Source organism: Pelodiscus sinensis, chromosome 5, assembly GCF_052426305.1.
Source record: "Pelodiscus sinensis isolate ZL-2025 chromosome 5, ASM5242630v1, whole genome shotgun sequence".
NCBI lineage: Eukaryota > Metazoa > Chordata > Testudines > Trionychidae > Pelodiscus > Pelodiscus sinensis.
The window spans coordinates 7,824,933-7,843,294 of NC_143056.1; the positions used below are offsets into that span (position 1 = coordinate 7,824,933).

General features: G+C 40.8%; 1 protein-coding gene across 7 annotated transcripts in view; it reads right to left on the reverse strand.

Moving 5' to 3' along the window:
* Positions 1-18,362, reverse strand: part of FERMT2 (FERM domain containing kindlin 2) — a 123,838-nt gene that overhangs the window by 34,624 nt on the left and 70,852 nt on the right. For all 7 annotated transcript variants that reach the window (XM_006116318.5, XM_075926218.2, XM_025181329.3 and 4 more), the window contains one exon: positions 2,435-2,569. In XM_006116318.5, coding sequence (XP_006116380.2) covers positions 2,435-2,569 — 135 coding nt within the window. The remainder of the gene's footprint in view (positions 1-2,434; positions 2,570-18,362) is intronic.

The window sequence follows — 18,362 nt, forward strand, 5'->3', positions numbered from 1 at the left end:
CTTAATTTCTGGATCTGGACTCACCACAGTCTGGAGCTGCTGGGATTGCAACTACAAGGAAGTTATTTTTAGTCCTCTGCAGCGTTGAGCTGAAACATGTCCAGCATGGGTAGAATTTTCAAGGAATTAAGCTGCAAAGTCCTAGCAAGTCTCTACTAAACATGTCTTACCTGTGATTTTTCAAATGCTTATAACTAGGACAAATTTGAGCAGCTTTTCTCAGGGATGCCACGAATCACAGTCCTCCCAAAGCCATGACCTTGGCCAAATTTCAAGTTCTGGCTCCAAAACATGCGGGGTGCTAGAGTTTCTCTACAAAATGGCTATACACTTTTCAACATGGGCAAAAGAAGGTACTTCTCCTAATCTGATGCTCTAAAATAGATTATCACTTTAGCTGAAATGCAAATATATTTCTGACCAAAGCAGATGCCAGAATGGAAAATTTCAGACTGAACGGTTAAAGTTTGGCAAAGTTATAAGCAGCACTTTCAGCTTTGCTTATGATGATTTGCCTATAAGTTCAGCATCTACAGGTCAAGGTATCTCAAAGTGCAAAATGTATTCTAAATCCATAAACAGAGATAGGTGTGCCTTAAATGATTATTCATTTCACATTAGTACTCAGTAACACAGAAATAGTATCCAGGGCAAAATGAACCACAGCTGTTAATTACTGTGAGGTTAAACAATTTCTATTTGATGAGATAGAAACTTTATAATTAAATGCGTAAAAGGAAATCACAAACATGCATAGGTTCATACATTGAACTAAAGGCAGCAATTAAAGATACAGAGATGCCTTAACTCCACAGGGGAGCTAATCCCTTTGAGCCAAAAAGGAGAAAAATCTATTTTCACTTCATTCCCTTGCTAGTCCAGAATCATTAGTGATTCTGTTAATGGCAGCATTATGTCCAGGTATGGTAAAATTAAGACTAATTAAGGAAGATGGTACAAGATGTGTTTGAAATCAATGTAACTTCTTATCTCCTCTTCTCTTCTTTTGCTTGATTAATAAGCAACATCTTTAGAACACACACAGTACTGAAATATGCAGAGAGTCAGACTGTACTGAAAGTGTTTGTAAATGTCCATTCTAGTTTACAGTTCTCATGACTGGTGCAATACTTTCTTTCAGCTACTGGTGTTCCAACACCACCATGGTGCAAGCAGATCTTAGGGACAAGTTTAATTTTTCGAACAGATTGTAAGTCTGGCTCAATTTACCACTCTTGGTAAGTAGGCTTTCTCGGTAGTGGCATTGTTCTGTTTCTGTAAACCACTGTACAAACTATTCCACCATTAGAAATAATACAACAAACAATGAGCATTAGGGTACTTTTAATATTAAAAGTTTGAAGCTTGTGCATTTATATAAACAATACTAATAAAAATAAAACTCTTTCAAGATTTTTTGGAATAGGCTTAGAATAGAGAAATGTCCATAATGTTCATAATTCATACAAAGAAATAATTCCTGCAGTAACACAGTATCTGAGACAACATGCAAGTCACTCTACATACAAGTGCAGCTAGATTTAGTGGTAATATGGAACAAGAAAAAGCGCAGGAATTCAAAAGACTGATTAGGCCCAGGGCTGTCACTGGGGTGGGGAGCACGGCCTGGGACAACCCGCCCACTGGTCCCGCCCACATCCCATCTTTTTCTGCCCCACTCCATCCCTTTTCCCAAGCCCTCGCTCCTACTACACCCCCTCTCCATTCAACTCCTTCTCCCAAGTTACATGTTCTGGGCAATTAGTGGGGGGCCTGGCATCAACAGAGGTGGATGAGTCGAGTCCACCCCTGCTCTCAGCATAGTGATGGAGAGAGGGGAAGGGAGCGGGAGTGACCCGGACCCAGCTTGCCCTCCTCCCCTGGCTCCCAGCCTCGTTTCTCCACTTCCTCCGCTAGCGAGTGCAGGCTTGGTTTCACAATTGCCCCAAATCCCCTCCTCTGAGAGAGAGAGAAGTGGCTGGGAGTCGGAGGAGTGGAGTGGACAGGGGACAGGTCACTCAGCTTCCTGCCGCAGCTGGTGAGCACAGAGGTAGGCCTGACCCCTGCTGCTGGTTGCATGTCCCCTTATAGTCCCCTGAGCCGTGACACTGAACTCTCCCTCTGTAACAAGGTGAGAAAACTTATCAATTACATGCTTTAGACACTAAAAGAATCTGGCTCAATTTCGTTTAAAAAAATTGACCTTGTTCCATTATTTTGCATATGTAAAAGCAGCTGGAATTCAGTCACATAGATGAGTTTTGCAAGGTTGACTTGCAATGCAGCTCTTGCACAGGCATAAATGGATTAGGCGTGAAATTTTCCCCTTTAACATCTGCTCCAGTAGAATGACTTGATCTTCCCTCCCCTTCCTCTTGCTCCTCTCTTCCCAGCCTCCTTCTCCCAAATAACTCCAAAAGAAGCCTAGGCTCACCCGATCCTGGAGTGATTAATGGTCCCTCCAGTTCAAGCGCCTCATCTTCACTCTGGTCATCTATCTTTTTCTTTTTTTTCTTTGTTGGATCCCTGGGTTTCCTCAAGAGAGAGAGTTCTTCCGGATGTCTGATGTCTGGGGAGAAAATTACCATTTTAATAAAGAAAAAAGCCTGTTTCCACTATTGACATATTCAATGTAACTTGCACGTTTTAACCTCAGACCTGCAAACAAGACTGCGTACGTGGGAAAAACCCCAAAGATTTTGATTTTGGTAACTCTTCTCAGAATGCAATTTTCAAAATTAGCTTTTCCCCCTCTCCCCTCCCTTCTTCTGTTTGGCTTAAACAGAAACAAACCTGCGATTGTTTCCTGGCCAGATTTCCGGATAGAAACCCCTTTGATTTTTCTGACTACTAACAGACTAAGGATGAATTTCTTCTAAGCTAGTCCAGGTGTTGTTCTGGGATTGAATCCTATCACCTGAACCGAATGTGCTATTTGTACAGATAATTACATCTGTCACATAAATGGGTACAATACATTAAGCTGAAACAGTCGAATACCTGTAAGTCAGACTAGTTGTTGTGGGGGGAAAAACAATAAGACTCATAGTATGATACAAAGCGTTCCAGCTACAGGCCAAGATTTTAAAAGAGGAGTGACTAAATATAGATTTAGGCACCTAAATGGTTTGCCAGAGCAGCACATGAAAAAAAATACAACCGCTTATACAGGTGTCAAAATACTGATTTAGAAAACTATCTTGAGCAGTGTTTCTTAAACTTTTTAAGACTGAGGAACACTATTTTTTTTTGTTGAGGGGAAAAAAAGGATCGGGGAGAAGGGGGGGAGTTATTGAGAGGAAAAAAAAAGTCGCCTACTCCTTTAAGGGTGGCCATTTTGAACTCTGCTGTTCTCCGCGGCACACCGGTGAACCGCAGAACACAGTTTAAGAAACACTGATCTTGAGGAACTAATTTTTAAAAAGCTTGGCCATTGTGCTTATTTTCTATTATAAAAGTATGATAATAGCTGTCTTTAATAGTTTAAGAGCACGTTGTTAAAACAGCAAAACGCAATACCTATAGAATATATATAGACATTTTATAAAAGATGATTAGGCCTTAATTTGAGAGAGACTGTAAATTAGCAAAATGTAACATGGATTTATAGATTTCCCACAATCTCTAAGGCATATTCTCACTCTGACCATTCCTTACAATCATGAATTCTTGTAATTTCATGATCACTTTCTCTCGAGCTGCTTTTCATTTTCAAATTCTCAACCAGTTCCTCCTTACTGGTCACAATCAAATCTAGGACAGCATCTTCCCTAGTAGCTTTTTCTACCTTCTGAAATTCAAAAAAAGTCTTCACTACATTTCAGCACCTTGTTGGATAATCTGTGCCCTGCTCTTATTTTCCCCAACACATGTTTGCATTGTTGAAGTTTCCCATCATCATCAAATCCCCTGGTTTGGATGATTCTGTTAGTTGTTTAATATAAAAAGTCTCATCCACCTCTATGAAATCATGGCCATGATAAATATGCAGGCCTTACATGTATTGCTATGAGTTTTGGCTTTGTTCTGGTGCAAATGAGACATTTTGGGCACTATATTTCTCACTAGCTGCTGGAAAGACCTAGAGATAGATTCACACAGGTACTTAGGCACCTACATCCAATTTTTAGCTACCACTGAGATTCAAAAAAGCCTTGTTCAACCACCACTTCAACCACCCGTAGACACCCAAACTCAGTCAGCACCTGTAAAGTGAGCACTTGGGCAGCCACCCAGGAGAAATTTAAATGCTGCCCAGCTGATTAGCAGAGTGCCCACAGTCAGCAGCATGTGTTTCGACTGGTGGTGCACATCTACACATGCACTGGTGCACAGAACAAAATTTGTTCCACACACAGATGGAGGGAGGAAAAAAATAGAGGAAACATCGGTTGGCACCTATATTTTTGCCTGTGAGCATTCACTTTGGCTATCTACTAGGACGTAATCACTTGGCCCCTGCTTTAGAGCGACTCATATTCCAGGGGAGACAGGCACTTTTCTGCTGAACTCGCTTGCAGGGCCCAAGCCAAAAGATGTGCTCAGAGGCCACCTAATTCCACTCAAGATCTCCAGAGCCAGAGCAAGAGAATGTGCCTACATCAGGCTACGTGAATCATAGTATTGTTCTGAGGTGATTTCCTTGGCACCTGGCAGATAGGCGGTATGGAGCTCAGCATTGCAGCACCTAAGTTCCTTTGTCAACTTAGCCCCTTGGGATCAATACATGGGAATTAACATCTGAAAAAGGGAAAGGGTGGGTGACGTGACATCTTTTAATTGGACCAGCTTTTGTTGGTGAGGGAGACAAGCTTTCGAATCACAGAGCTCTGTGAGGCATGAAGATTTATCATCAATAGAAATTGGTCCTATAAAAGACATTACCGCACACCGAGTCGATCTAACAGCTTGGCACCAACATAGCTGCACCTATATTGCATATATCTAAATAATAACATAAAAAGAGGTTTCATTATGATGAATCGGACAAGAATGTACAGGGACAAGTATTCCACGTGGGACTGAAAAGGAAAGGCAAGCCCTCTACTCTGCCTGCATAACTGAGGATTTACACCTCTTCCAAAGTACAGAAAGAAAAAGGTGTTCTTTTATCTATGCATGCAATCAAGATACTGGATGCTTCTGAATTAGAGAGAAGTTGATCTAATTTGACCATTAGTAATCTGGTTACAAAAAAAACACCCTCCCCCAGCTCCAACCTTTGTTTCAATAAGCAATGTTTGATTTAAAACAAGTGCAAATTTAAGTTTTTGTTTCAACAAATGTCAATATATTTCATTTTCTGATCTTAAAGGAGCTCTATGGTATGATTAGATTTTAAAAGTAAACTTCTGAAACATATTTTTTCTGCTTCCCTTGTTAATGTTTAAGGATCTTTTCCTTTAGCCAATAACGTCTCCCTTGTTAACTGATTGCAGAATTGCACCAGAGTTATCGATGAGACAGTAGATTAACTAACCTGTCATCTACATTTAAGCTAAGCTGGGTTATTAAAATGCTGGCAACACACACTAATACCATCCTAGGTGGAGCTGTGCCACAGGAGTATTTTAGAAATAATAGTAGTGCAGGCACAGCTAAAATCCAGCCCAAAGTGACCACCAGCAAAATATAAACACTAACAACTAAACCAAAGGACCATTTCAACAAAGATGGCGCTTTGCTTTACTTGTACTTGTTTCACCCAACTCTTACTGTGTAACAGCTCTATAAGAAAATGAAGTCCACTATTCCTTTGCTGAACCCAGAAAAAAAATACAGGCAATCCCTGACTTGCGACGCGATTGGTTCCCAGGGAAGAGTTGCAAGTTGGAGGCGTCGTAATTCGAATTCTTATTGATGACAGGCGCCGTGCGCCGTCATAAATGCTGACTGAGGACGTAAGTCAGGGGTTTTCAGCCCCTTCCGCACTTTAAAAAATAGCTGTGTGTGTGTGTGTGTGTGGGGGGGGGGGGGGGGTCACAAGTCAGGCGGTCGCAACTCGGGGGGGTTCCTGTACTCCATTTAGTACAAATGATATGGGATTGATATTTGAGTAATAGCTGGGAAAGCATTCATCCAGACATGAAGCCATTTTAATGTAAAGATGGAACATGCAGATCTAAACTATAAAATATGTCAAGGGAAGATTAGTAATAAGCATGGAAAGTGGAGTTTCAGCTGCAGAAGCGCTCTGATTATCTGTGCTCTGAATTCCATTGGTTACTTTTCACTCTGCATTCAGCAGATCTTACGTTACAGGTAATACAGAGACAGCCCCATGTAAGGCCTGGAATTCTTCGAGCAATAAGGAAAGCAACCACAGTCTCTTTTTCTAGCCCTGCATAGGGTGCTCAGGGAGAGATTTCCAGTGTTTAACTTTTAAGAAATCAAGTAAGTTTTACCTTTGACCATCATTCAAGCACCCTTCCGCCACAGCACTATAATTAAAACTGGAATTTAGCCATTACCACACGAGTTGGCACATCTGCATTATGCTCTAATGCAGCAGGGGTGGGGACTCTTTTTGGGGTCGGGGGTTGCTGACCCACAGAAAAATCAGTCGGGGGGCCGCACACAAGTGAGAAGCAAAGTGAGAATCCCCTGACTGAGAAGGGAAAAGGCACTCCTCACATTCCCCTTGCACATCAGAGCCCGGTGGGGTGGGGAGATCAGGCTCGTAGATTTTGTGTGCTCCAGCCCTATGGGAGGGTGGGTGGCAGGGAGCTGGATCACCAGTGCGAGCTCCCCAATGCGGGAAGGATCCCTGAGCCTCAGGGGCTGGATCCAGGCAAGCTGGGGGGCCGCATCCAGCCCCCGGGCCTGAGGTTCCCCAGCCCTGCTCTAATGAGACATTGCCGTTTCTTATGCTTCTGGGTGATTTCCATGTATATTGGGCACTTTCCTGCACTAGGAAACACGAAGATAAAAAGTAACAATCACTGACATGCTGAGCTAACTGCACAGCATTTGCTTTACAACAGTCAATCACAGCTGAGGATCAGAGAGCTGCCGTACTCCGGTGAAGACTGGATATATCCACAGGTGCAGGGACTATGGGTACGGTAGGTGCTGCAGCACACCCAGGGTCCTGGCTGCCTTTATACATGTTGGGGACCCAGCTGTCAGTCCAGGGGAGACAGGGAGGGGAAAGTGGGCAGGATGCCAGCACTCCCCCCCTTAGAAATGTTCTTGCCCTACTGCAGGCATGTCCAAAGTCCGGCCCGGGGGCCAATTGCGGCCCGTGTTCCGGTTTAATACGGCCCCACAGGTAATTTGGCAATATCTATCTTTTATGGCCCCCAACAAATCCATATGTATTGAGATGAATACATTGTAAAATCTCAGTTAATGTCAGTTGGTCTAAATCAGTTATAAATATATTTGGACACAACATGTATACTTGGTGTTATGTTCCTGTTCATAATTTTTGAACTTAAAAGTTGACAGACAACCTTTATTACCAATAATATGTAATGTACTTTACAATGTTCCTGACATATTTCAGCTTCCTGGATTTTTTTCATCTGGCCTTCAGATATGAAAGGCAGAGTGATTTAACACCTGTTTAGATTTGTCATCCATGTGACGAAATGAAAAGTATGCCGTTTGCAATAAACTTTGCATAAAATAGTTAATTTGCATTTAATTTTAATGGTTCAAAGAATGTCAGGCAAAATGGTCGGCCCTCATGCATGTTCACTTCATCAAATCTGGCCCTCTTTGAAAAAAGTTTGGGCACCCCTGCCCTACTGGATATAGCGGTCTAATCTGATCAGGGTTTGTCTACCCTTGCAGCACTGCAGCAGCACAGTTTACCAAAGATGCTCCCTGCACTGATGGAAGAGGTTCTCCTATTGGTGTATATATTCTGCCTCCCTGAGAGGCAGTAGCTATGTCGAGGGGAGAAGCCCTCTCATGGACTTAGTGCTGTCTGTGCCAGGGGCTAGGGGACTAGAAGTGCACTGCTCTGAGGTGCGGATTTTCAAACACCCCTCATGACATACTTATACTGACCAAAGTCTGTAGCGTACACCAGGGCTAAGCGTTTAAAACTCAGAACAGCTCCTTTCAGACCCAACTCTCCAACATAAAAGTCAGTGTTGACAAAAGACTTACTCACATTTTGTGTGTCCTGCATTTTAAATATAGTGCTATTATGATGCCATTGGGGTTTTTCCCCAGGCAGTACTCCATGAAAAGAATGCAGTTAAAACAAAGAGAACAATATTTACTGCATTTCCCTAGGTAAGACAGCTATTATTGGTCTGCCTTTTGATACCTAGTACTTGTACTTTATTTGTACGTCTTTTTGTTTTAGCTACAGACCCAGTGATAGGACAGATCATGTTTCCTCTAAACTGCTGGGGCTTCTTGTGCCAATAATTTGACTATTAAAGCCCTCCAAAATACAGACTTCAGTATTTATGAAGAAGCTGTTCTGTTCCATCATGTCAATTTAAGGATTAAGAGTCCCCTGCAGCACATATAAATAACACTGTAATGGCTCCAACAACCTACTGTGTGAATGAAACCCACTATTATAAGCTCCTTATGGTGTAAGCTTCTGTTAATTATAAGCACGATGTGGGCTTTTTTTGGTTCACTTTATTTTCAGGCCCTGATTTAGACAAAAACCCAACCAAGGCCATGTTCCATGCTAGATGGTCTCAAACATCTAGGAAGGCCAATTTGCTTAGCATACGCAAGGCATTCTCAAACATTGTCATTGTGTGGCCACAGCATTCAAGACTTGTTTCAGATCACCATGCATCCTAGTGGTAAATACTGCAACAGCTTCTATGGAAAATGGTAGAAAAGTATTCATGAGTTTTACTTATTTTTAACATATTTAATCCTTTTTAAAAAGGTTTTTAAAAAAATCATTCAACTTCTACCACGTCCCCCTTCCTTGGCTTTAAGCTTCCGCACATTTATTCTTACTTAAAAAAACACCACCACCACCCACACTTGCTGTAGATACCTTAACATTGTCCAAGTTTAGCAATTCATATATTCTGTGTCTTACTCAAATTAGGTTGCATAGGTAGGTAATTATACTGACAAATTATTGTGTGAGAGGGTAGTCCTTCAGTTTGACAATGGCATTTTCATGCTCTCTTTTTGTGGATTCTGGAGCGATTCTGAAATCCAAAGCCTGACATGAATGCTCATGACGGATGGGCTAGATGGTACTGGGTCCTGCCGTGAGGGCAGGGGACTGGACTCAATGACCTCTCAAGGTCCCTTCCAGTTCTAGCGTTCTCTGATTCTATGAGCATACTGGGCAGACAGTCATTGGTGAGCATCGTGGTAGCTATAGCAACAGTATGACTCTGCCCTAGCAATTAACAAAATGGATTATTTCTGCTGTCTTCAAAGGCTTAGAAAGTGCCGAGTCGCGCGTGCAGCCATGCTGATCTATTTAGCACAACCTTCTCAAGATCATCGGGATTTATTGCACTAAAGTGTCTGCTGTTCTGTATGCTGCCCTTGTAGTGCTTTCTGGGACAGCCTCGATGCTTTGTGCCAGTTCTCTATAGAAATTATTTTTTCTGGGGAGCTGATGATCATGCTAATGATGGGTCCAGCCCAGTGTAGTTGGGCTTCTATCACTCTGGCCTCAATGCTTATGGAATTTGACTTTTGGAAAACCTCAAGGTTGGTAATTCTGTCCTATCAGAGTATCCCATCACTGGTGCGCAAAGACCACACATGGAAAGCCTCTAGCTGTTAGATATGCCATTTGTATAGTGGCATTCAGGTTGCACAACTGTAGAGGAGAGACGTGAGCACAAAAGCATTACAGAGTTTTATTTTTATTGAGAGGATTATGTTGTGAGATTTCAGGACTTACATATTTCAGAGAAGTAAGAGAGAGGTAGCCGTGCTCGTCTGATCTTGATAAAACAAAAAAAAAGCAGTCATGTAGCACTTTAAAGACTAACAAGATGGTTCACAGAGAGATAGCAGCATTAGTTGTTTTTGCAGAAAGCGACAAGGAGTCCAGTGGTCCTTTAAAGACTAACACATTTATTAGGATAGCTTTCCTCGTGAGTGAGAAGCTTTCTGTATCCTGTCTGTGATCTCTTTGTTGAGAGATCCATCACTGGAGATATTGCTGCTAAGATAGAGAAAACTGCCAGCTTGCTTTAATTGGATTACACCAATGGATACACTGGGGGATGGTGATATGGAATGATGAAATGATTGCTGCAACATCACAGTTTTCTGCAGGCTGATTGTAAGACCAAACAATTTTGATGCTTCAGCACAATGCATGTGCTAGGAGGGTAAAAGCATACGCAAAGAGAGCTTCCCTTATTAATAGTTTGTTAATTTTGTTTTTGATTTAAGTCTTATAAGATTAAAGACAGAGTCATCATGTCTGTATCTGATTTCTATACCTCTGCTGAGCCCATTTGAAGAATGGCTGAGAACTTGGATGAAGAAGAGATTGAGCAACACGGGGCAAGGATACAGCTTTGGCTCTATTTGAAATTAGAAAGGGGTCAGGGAGGTCTCCATTAAAAAATACCGGACTATTCTTTTATTTCATGAGGGGATGCAAGATCGTTACCAGTTTCGGTGGGCAACCAAGTTTGCTGAGGATCATCCATAATTCTTCTATTGACCATCAAATGCTTTTGTCAGCTCAGGGAAGATACTAAACAAATTGTGTATAGTATAACTATGCAAAATCTGTTGGAATATCTAAGATTATTCTGCAAGAGATAGCTAATCTAAAATGCAAAGCAACTGAACTTTATATTCTTATTTTGTTTTTAATATATTAACAAATGGTACTATTTCAGCTGAAAGTGAGCATTAGTTTCTGGAGCAACAAATCATTTAAAATGTGATTCAAGAGACAGAGGCTTCCAAAAAAAAAAAAAAAAAAAAAAAGGGAAGGGGGAGGGCTATAAGCCAACAGTCTTCTGAAAGCAATTCATTTTTGGAAATTAACCAGCTTAGACAATCTGATTTCAAAGCAAGTTTCTACAGTTTTCTCCCACTTCTTTATGACACTATCTTCAGATTGAGGTATTACTGAGATTACATATAGAAATTTTAGGAAGCTGCCTTACAAGTGTGTTAACAGGTCACTAAAAGCTTTTTTTTTTTTTAATTTCACAACTAAAATGGTGTAATTGTATTACTCTTAAAAGTTTGACAACTGGTAGCACTATTAAACTACCAGTACAAATTCCATAGCCATTATATCTATTTATCAGCAGCCTCAAATTTAGCACTGCTTATTCAGAAATGTTGGGAATTTTAGCCCATAAAAGAGCCATTTTAAGTGCTTCCCCCCCCCCCCCCCCACCTCAGAACCTGTAATAGCTTCCAGGTGACTATTAAATCAAAAACCAAGTAATTTAAAAGAATCTTTATTTTAAAAAAGATCTAGCTATGTGATTTTAACTTATTAGAAGTATGTCAGTGATGGTACTTGGTCCTGCTGTGAAGGCAGTGGCCTGGCCTCGATGACCCGTCAAGGTTCCTTCCAGTTCTATGAGATAGGTATATCGCCACATGTTACAGCGGGAGGAATAGCTCAGTGGTGTGAGCATTGGCCTGCTAAATCCAGCATTGTGAGCTCAATCCTTGAGGGGGGCCATTTAGGGACCTGGGGCAAATCTGTTAGGGATTGTACTTGGTCCTGCCGGGAGGGCAGGGGAATGGACTCAATGACCTCTTCAAGCTCTATTAGATCTATACATGGAGATATACTTATTTTTAAGAAAAATATCTGACCTAAAAAGCAATAATCAAATCAATAACATTTTATTTAAGTATTTTTTAATTATTCAGTAAATTATTGGCAGTGGAGGGGGGGGGGGGGAGTATCTGTGTTCTACCACATAGGATTAATACCATTTACACAGGATTGTAAAACATGTTTTGAATAAAGATACAGTCTTGGCAAACATGGTGTTTAGTTTCTGTAGCTAAAACAAAGAAATTCCAGGAGTTTAAGGAATACCAGATGGCAGTGCTGTAGTTGACTGAAATCTGGGACAAGGAGTTGCTATATCACTCCAGATCCAAATACCAGTACTTATTTCAACAATATAAAACAAGAGAGACTCCCTTAATGGGTAGAAGTGGTACAAAACACTTTAAGCCATTCAAATAGGTTTAAACCTAAAACTTGTTTGAAGGTGATCTGACACCTGTAGAGGCTGGTTGGCTGGAATAGTTTGCTATTAAATATATCCAGTGAATGGGATATAATCAAAGGCATGATTTCATTGGGAAGTGCATAATTAAAGTCAACTGGATTTCTTCACTTCATTTTAGTGGAAGCTGGATCTCACTTTCAGCATAAAGTCACTTTGAAGGAACACAACACTTCAGAATAAATATCACTGATCATCTGTGAGGAAGCTGTAAAGAAATTACTTTTTTTTTTAAGTTATGCCAGGTTTACAGTATGATCTGCAGTTTTGTCACTGAGGTTGTGGGGTTTTTTTTAAGTATCGTGCACAAGAAACAACTGGATTGTTTGAGACCATGTTCTCTCAGGACTGGCTTAAAAATACAAAATATCTAGATATAACAAGTTAAGAAAGGTTTGTTTCTTTACACTATACTATTATCCTTTCAAGTACATCTATGAAAGCCTTGACATTAATTCAATCATACGCTGGCAAATCCTGCAAGATTATATTTTATAATGTGGCACTTAAAACAATCTGTAAGAATATATTGTAGTGTACATGAAATATGAAAAAGTTGTGGACTGAAAAACTGGACATAGGTTTCTATTTGTTTAAAAGTCTTCATTTGCTTCTCTAAATGTCTATAACTAGTTTGCAACAGGTGATAGTGTTTTAGAACACTACAATTTGACACAGGAGCCTGACAGAGGAAACTAATGGGGAGGAGGGGGAGAGAGATGGTCACAGGCCAGTTCCTGTTACACGTTTCACATTATCCAGATCCCTTTAGCAATCACACATTCGGCTTGAGCAGAATAATTCATGCTACTGGATTTTTTTTTAAAGTGTGATTACCAAAAGATAAATGAAGAGTGCTCATTCTTCAAAATGAGAAAGGTCTTGCTTATAAAAAAGTAGAGTATAAACATTTCAGAGAATGCTTATTTCAGAAATGTAGGAAGGAAGTTGTCCCACCCACTTAAAATGCTCATGCTTTTATAATCCTCTTCAGCCTTTGAGTCAAGTGGCATGACTGTTTTTTGCTTCATGATTTCCAAGAGCCAGAAACGGCTGACCAGATGCTGCATCAACAGTACGTCTATGTCTACACTGCAGGGCTATTTTGGGCTACCCTGAAAACAGCTATCCCGTGTCTTAACAGCAATTCGTTATTTCGAAATACAACAGGCTCGCTATTCCAACGTCCCTGTTAACCTCGTTCCACGAGGAGTAAGGGACATTTTGGAATAGTGGATTATTTCAAAATCTGGCGCTGTGTAGACAGTGCCAAGTTACAAAATAATCTATTTAGAAACTGACCAAAATAAGTTACACAATTTGCATAGCTCAAATTGCGCAGCTTATTTGGAGCTACAGGTGCAGTGTAGGAGACATTTCCTCAGTCTTTGCCTTTTGTTTAGGCTTCCATTTCTTTTCAAGCCCTGTGGTGAGAACTTCTTTTCACCCATACACTTAAATTAGACAGGAATTAGACAGGAATAGTACTTAGTGCTATTACCACTATTTGTAATTTCATGGACCACCACCCCAAAAAGTCCCAGAGCATTGGGATTCAAAGAAAACGTTACTTTCAATGTGTGGACTTGGCATATTGAACTATGGATATACTCTACCCAGAAAAAAAAAAAAAAAAAAAAAACAACCAACCAACCAACCAACAAAAAAAAAAAAAAAAAAAAAAAAAAAACACGTTGGGATTAGACTGTAGATGTCTTTGTCATGTGGGACCTGCCTATCTAACCAGCTGGTCATGCCAAAGTAGCTAATGTCAGTGGAAGGGTTTAAGCAGAACCCCTTGGTTTAAATGTAAAGAGTAAATGGCAGGGTATTCCTACTATACTACCCTCCCTCCTAGCTCTTGCCCCCTCCCGGTCTGATAGTGCCTATATTAGGGAACATTGGAAAGCACTGATCACCCCTGCCCAATCCAGGATTTTGAGGAAGCAGTTTGAGGAATAGGAAGGGACAGAGATGAAAGGACTGTTTTGTTTTGGTTTTTAAACGGAGTCTTTAGGCCCACATTTGCAATGCTTTGAAAAATCCATGCCATCTGTGATTAAAGGGCTTGGGAAAGGAGACTCAAAAATAAATTAAACAAAGGTCCTCCGATCAGAACTGCCTGACTGAAGTTAGGTTATCAGCCATGAGACGATTAACAGAACTCTCTAGTTGCAGATTTTAACATGCTTGATAAGATTTTTGTCTTATCTTAGAAGTTCTGCAAACACGCGTCTCATCAGATAAAAGGAAGGGGGGGAGGGGAAGAGCTACTTTTACATAAGGATACAATTACCCAAGGTATTTCTATTTCGTACAGAATTTTAGTCTAAATGTGCATGCACAAATCCAACTAAGTGATGTTAAAAATAGACGAACATTCATCTAAAGACGTATTTCCACAGCCTGAGTATATACCAAAAAGAACTCTAAAAACTTTGAAATTATTAACATTTATGCTAGCTTCCGATAGCTTAAACCTCAGAAAAATAAACGCGGGAAACAGATCTTCACAGTACAAATGTATTCAAGTTCCCCATGTTTGGGATCTCTAAAGGCTGAGACAGTGTTCAGATGTTTAAACATTCAAAAACCTCTACAACTTTTTCAAAGCTCTACAATACAGCACAGTCAGTGGCTAGGAGAAATCCTCACTTTAGTGCTGAAGTCATTCCTCTAAAGTAGGAAGCATGTTTTGAAGTGGGAATGTTTCTCAGCTAAGTCACCAATGTCTGGAACCAGTGAGTCATAAAAGTTACTGCTGTTACACATCAGCATGACAATTTTTAGAAAAAATGAAACCTCAAGAGCTACCCGATCACTATTTCAGACTTAAAATTGCTTTTCTGAATGCAAGTTCTATAGATCATGTTTCATGGAGTAAGTTTATGAAATTATGGACTTGTCTTTATAATAAAATAGTACTGGATGAAGTTTTCCAGTAGATGCCAAAGGCAAAAAAATTGCTTTTCAAGTCACTTGAGATAAGACTGTAGCTATATAAGCTGTAGCGTGATCTAATAATATACAACAGGTCATAATATACTCTTAAGGAGATTTACTAGCACCAGAGATAGTAAGAGACAGTGCTTATATACACCCTGGGGGGGGGGGGGGGAGGAGGAGAGAAATGATGCACATAAAGGGTGTGTGAATTCTGACATGCACCTAGTCCCACGTTAACTAGTCCACATAGACGATGGCCCACGAAAAAAGTTCCTCAGTTCATGTTAACATACACCCATATCAAACAGTACTAGGATACTATGCACCGTGGAACTTTTACTGTGCGCCAGAAGGGTCTACAGGGGCCAGTGAGTGTGTGACAGTGTGCCTCAGAATTCACACATCACAGATGCGCACAACAGCTCACTGCATTCAGTTACATTTATTACAGCTTGTGGATTTGGCCAACTGTTTAGATATTTACTTGAGCTAGAGTCAACTGTTCCCTTGCCTCCAAAACAGAACCAGCAATTTGTGGTTTCTTCAAGTGCCCAATGACCTTTAAGGATGTAGGGCAAACATTGAATCTGGTCCTGACTACCTGAAAAAATGTGGCAGAGAGAAATGAAAAGAAGAAAGAGGTTAAGGAATGAGTTTACTAGACATAGGAAAATGAAGCGTTGATTTAAATAATCGCCGCTTCATTTACATCAAAATGGCTGTCGCGCTGTGCCGACGATCAGCTGATCCACAGCTGACGCTCCACAGTCAACAAGGGAAGCCTTTGTCGGCCGCTACAGTATACCTCGAGGCATACCGGAGCGACCGACAAAGGCTTCCCTTGTCGACCATGGAGCATCCAGACTGCCCGCTGAGCCAGATCAGCTGATCGTCAGCACAGCGCGGTGGCCATTTTGATGTAAATGAAGCGGCGATTATTTAAATCAACGCTTCATTTTCCTATGTCTAGTAAACTCATCTACATGGCTCTGTCAATGTAGTCTAGACATACCCTAAGAGTATATTTACAGCCATAACCAATGGAAGACAGATGCAGTGATGGCACAAGAAGTGATCACTAGATGCAATAGGAACATGTCCTATTATTGAACAGGAAATGGAAGAACAAGGCTATGGTTAATATTGTGGCTTTCCAGCCTTTCCCACTTTGCAATGGAATTACCTCTGTGGAATTGTGGAGGGCAAAGCCTTTTATTTTTGTCTCCAGAAAGCAGCTGGAAGACAAGACTACCAGGACAAGGCTGCCCTTGGAGCAGTTTTAGGGAAGGAACTGCATCTCTGATCAGTTAGGCCATTTTCAGTCTTTAAGAAAAGGTAGAAAATGAGCCAGTGTTGGAAAACCCCAAGACAGACAAAAGCTAAAACATGCTTTTTAGAGATCAATGGCAAGACTCCTTTGTGTGTTTGCAACAGAAGCAAGACAATTCTCACCCACCACATGATTTTATATTAACTCTCCATTGTGAGTACTCCTTAAAGCAGGCATGTCCAAAGTCCGGCCCGGGGGCCAATTGCGGCCCGTGTTCCGGTTTAATACGGCCCCACAGGTAATTTGGCAATATCTATCTTTTAAGGCCCCCAACAAATCCATATGTATTGAGATGAATACATTGTAAAATCTCAGTTAATGTCAGTTGGTCTAAATCAGTTATAAATATATTTGGACACAACATGTATACTTGGTGTTATGTTCCTGTTCATAATTTTTGAACTTAAAAGTTGACAGACAACCTTTATTACCAATAATATGTAATGTACTTTACAATGTTCCTGACATATTTCAGCTTCCTGGATTTTTTTTCATCTGGCCTTCAGATATGAAAGGCAGAGTGATTTAACACCTGTTTAGATTTGTCATCCATGTGACGAAATGAAAAGTATGCCGTTTGCAATAAACTTTGCATAAAATAGTTAATTTGCATTTAATTTTAATGGTTCAAAGAATGTCAGGCAAAATGGTCGGCCCTCATGCATGTTCACTTCATCAAATCTGGCCCTCTTTGAAAAAAGTTTGGGCACCCCTGCCTTAAAGTGTTTGCAAATAAAGCTTTTCCAGTTTCCGCAAAAACCTACTTCATGTTTGTTTATTTGTGTATTATCAACAAGAATGGGCAAAGTTCTTGGAACTGCGTATGTTTGTTTCCAGGAGCACCAAGCAATTTACATTTTATAAAAATAGCAGGGTTGTTTTTTTGAGGCGGGGAGGAAGTCAAAGGATATTCTATACTAGAGGAGACACCCATTTTTAAAACGGTAGGTCAAATTTGGTGTCTAGACCAACTTGACTGTGTCCGATTTGTGTTCCACAGCTCTGCTTGCATCACTGTCCTTCAAAACGCCTGAGCCACACAATATCAGATTGCATTTAGTGATTGTATGCAATAGCAGTTCGTTAGGAATGAACCACATTTTACTCCTCTTACGCTTTCCCCTTGCCCATCAATCATACAATGCATGGCAGCTTATTATATTAGATTAAATGTGTTGCAATCTGCTGGGAGAGGGCACGAACTAATAAAACAGCAGACATGTCAGCACTGAAAACTTCAGCAGGAGCAGACTGAAGTCATCTAACCAAGCTGTATTACAGGGGTAAGTTAGTGCCTATGCATAATACAGGAGGCACACATCTTAGTAGCAACGTGTCTGAGTTCTGTCAAAGAATATCATGAATACATTTGTCTGAAAAATATGCAAAGTGTTCCCCTTATGTGCCTTTTCTGCCCAGCTTCCCACCCTGTGCCCATGGATCATCCTTCTCCAATTTTATCTACTGCTTCAGGGGGAGAAAGGAGAAAGGGAATTTTCTTCTAGGCACTTCTACTTCCTAATTATTTGCTCCCTTTCGGAGGCTCAAGAGAAAGGGGAGTATGAAGCCAAACACACTTGTAATGGAGAAGTGTGACATCCTATAATGTTCAGTTTCTTCTGACCCAGGAAACGAGTATGCTTGGAAGGCAAACTGATGACATTTCATCCTCCACCAAGAATGATAAATTTTGATCCTGGACAACTGAAGGGTAAGAATTTTGCAAGGCTGCAAAACACTCCCAGAGCATTTCCTTACCCTGCTTGGCTCAGCCCTCTTATTTTTTCACGCCCCCAATGATATCTTCTGCACAAGGGAAGATTATAATATTATAGTCAGCCTCACTTTACCGCTCCAGGGCCAGAACAACTTTGGTCAGGAACAGCAGGCACACTGGAGAAGTC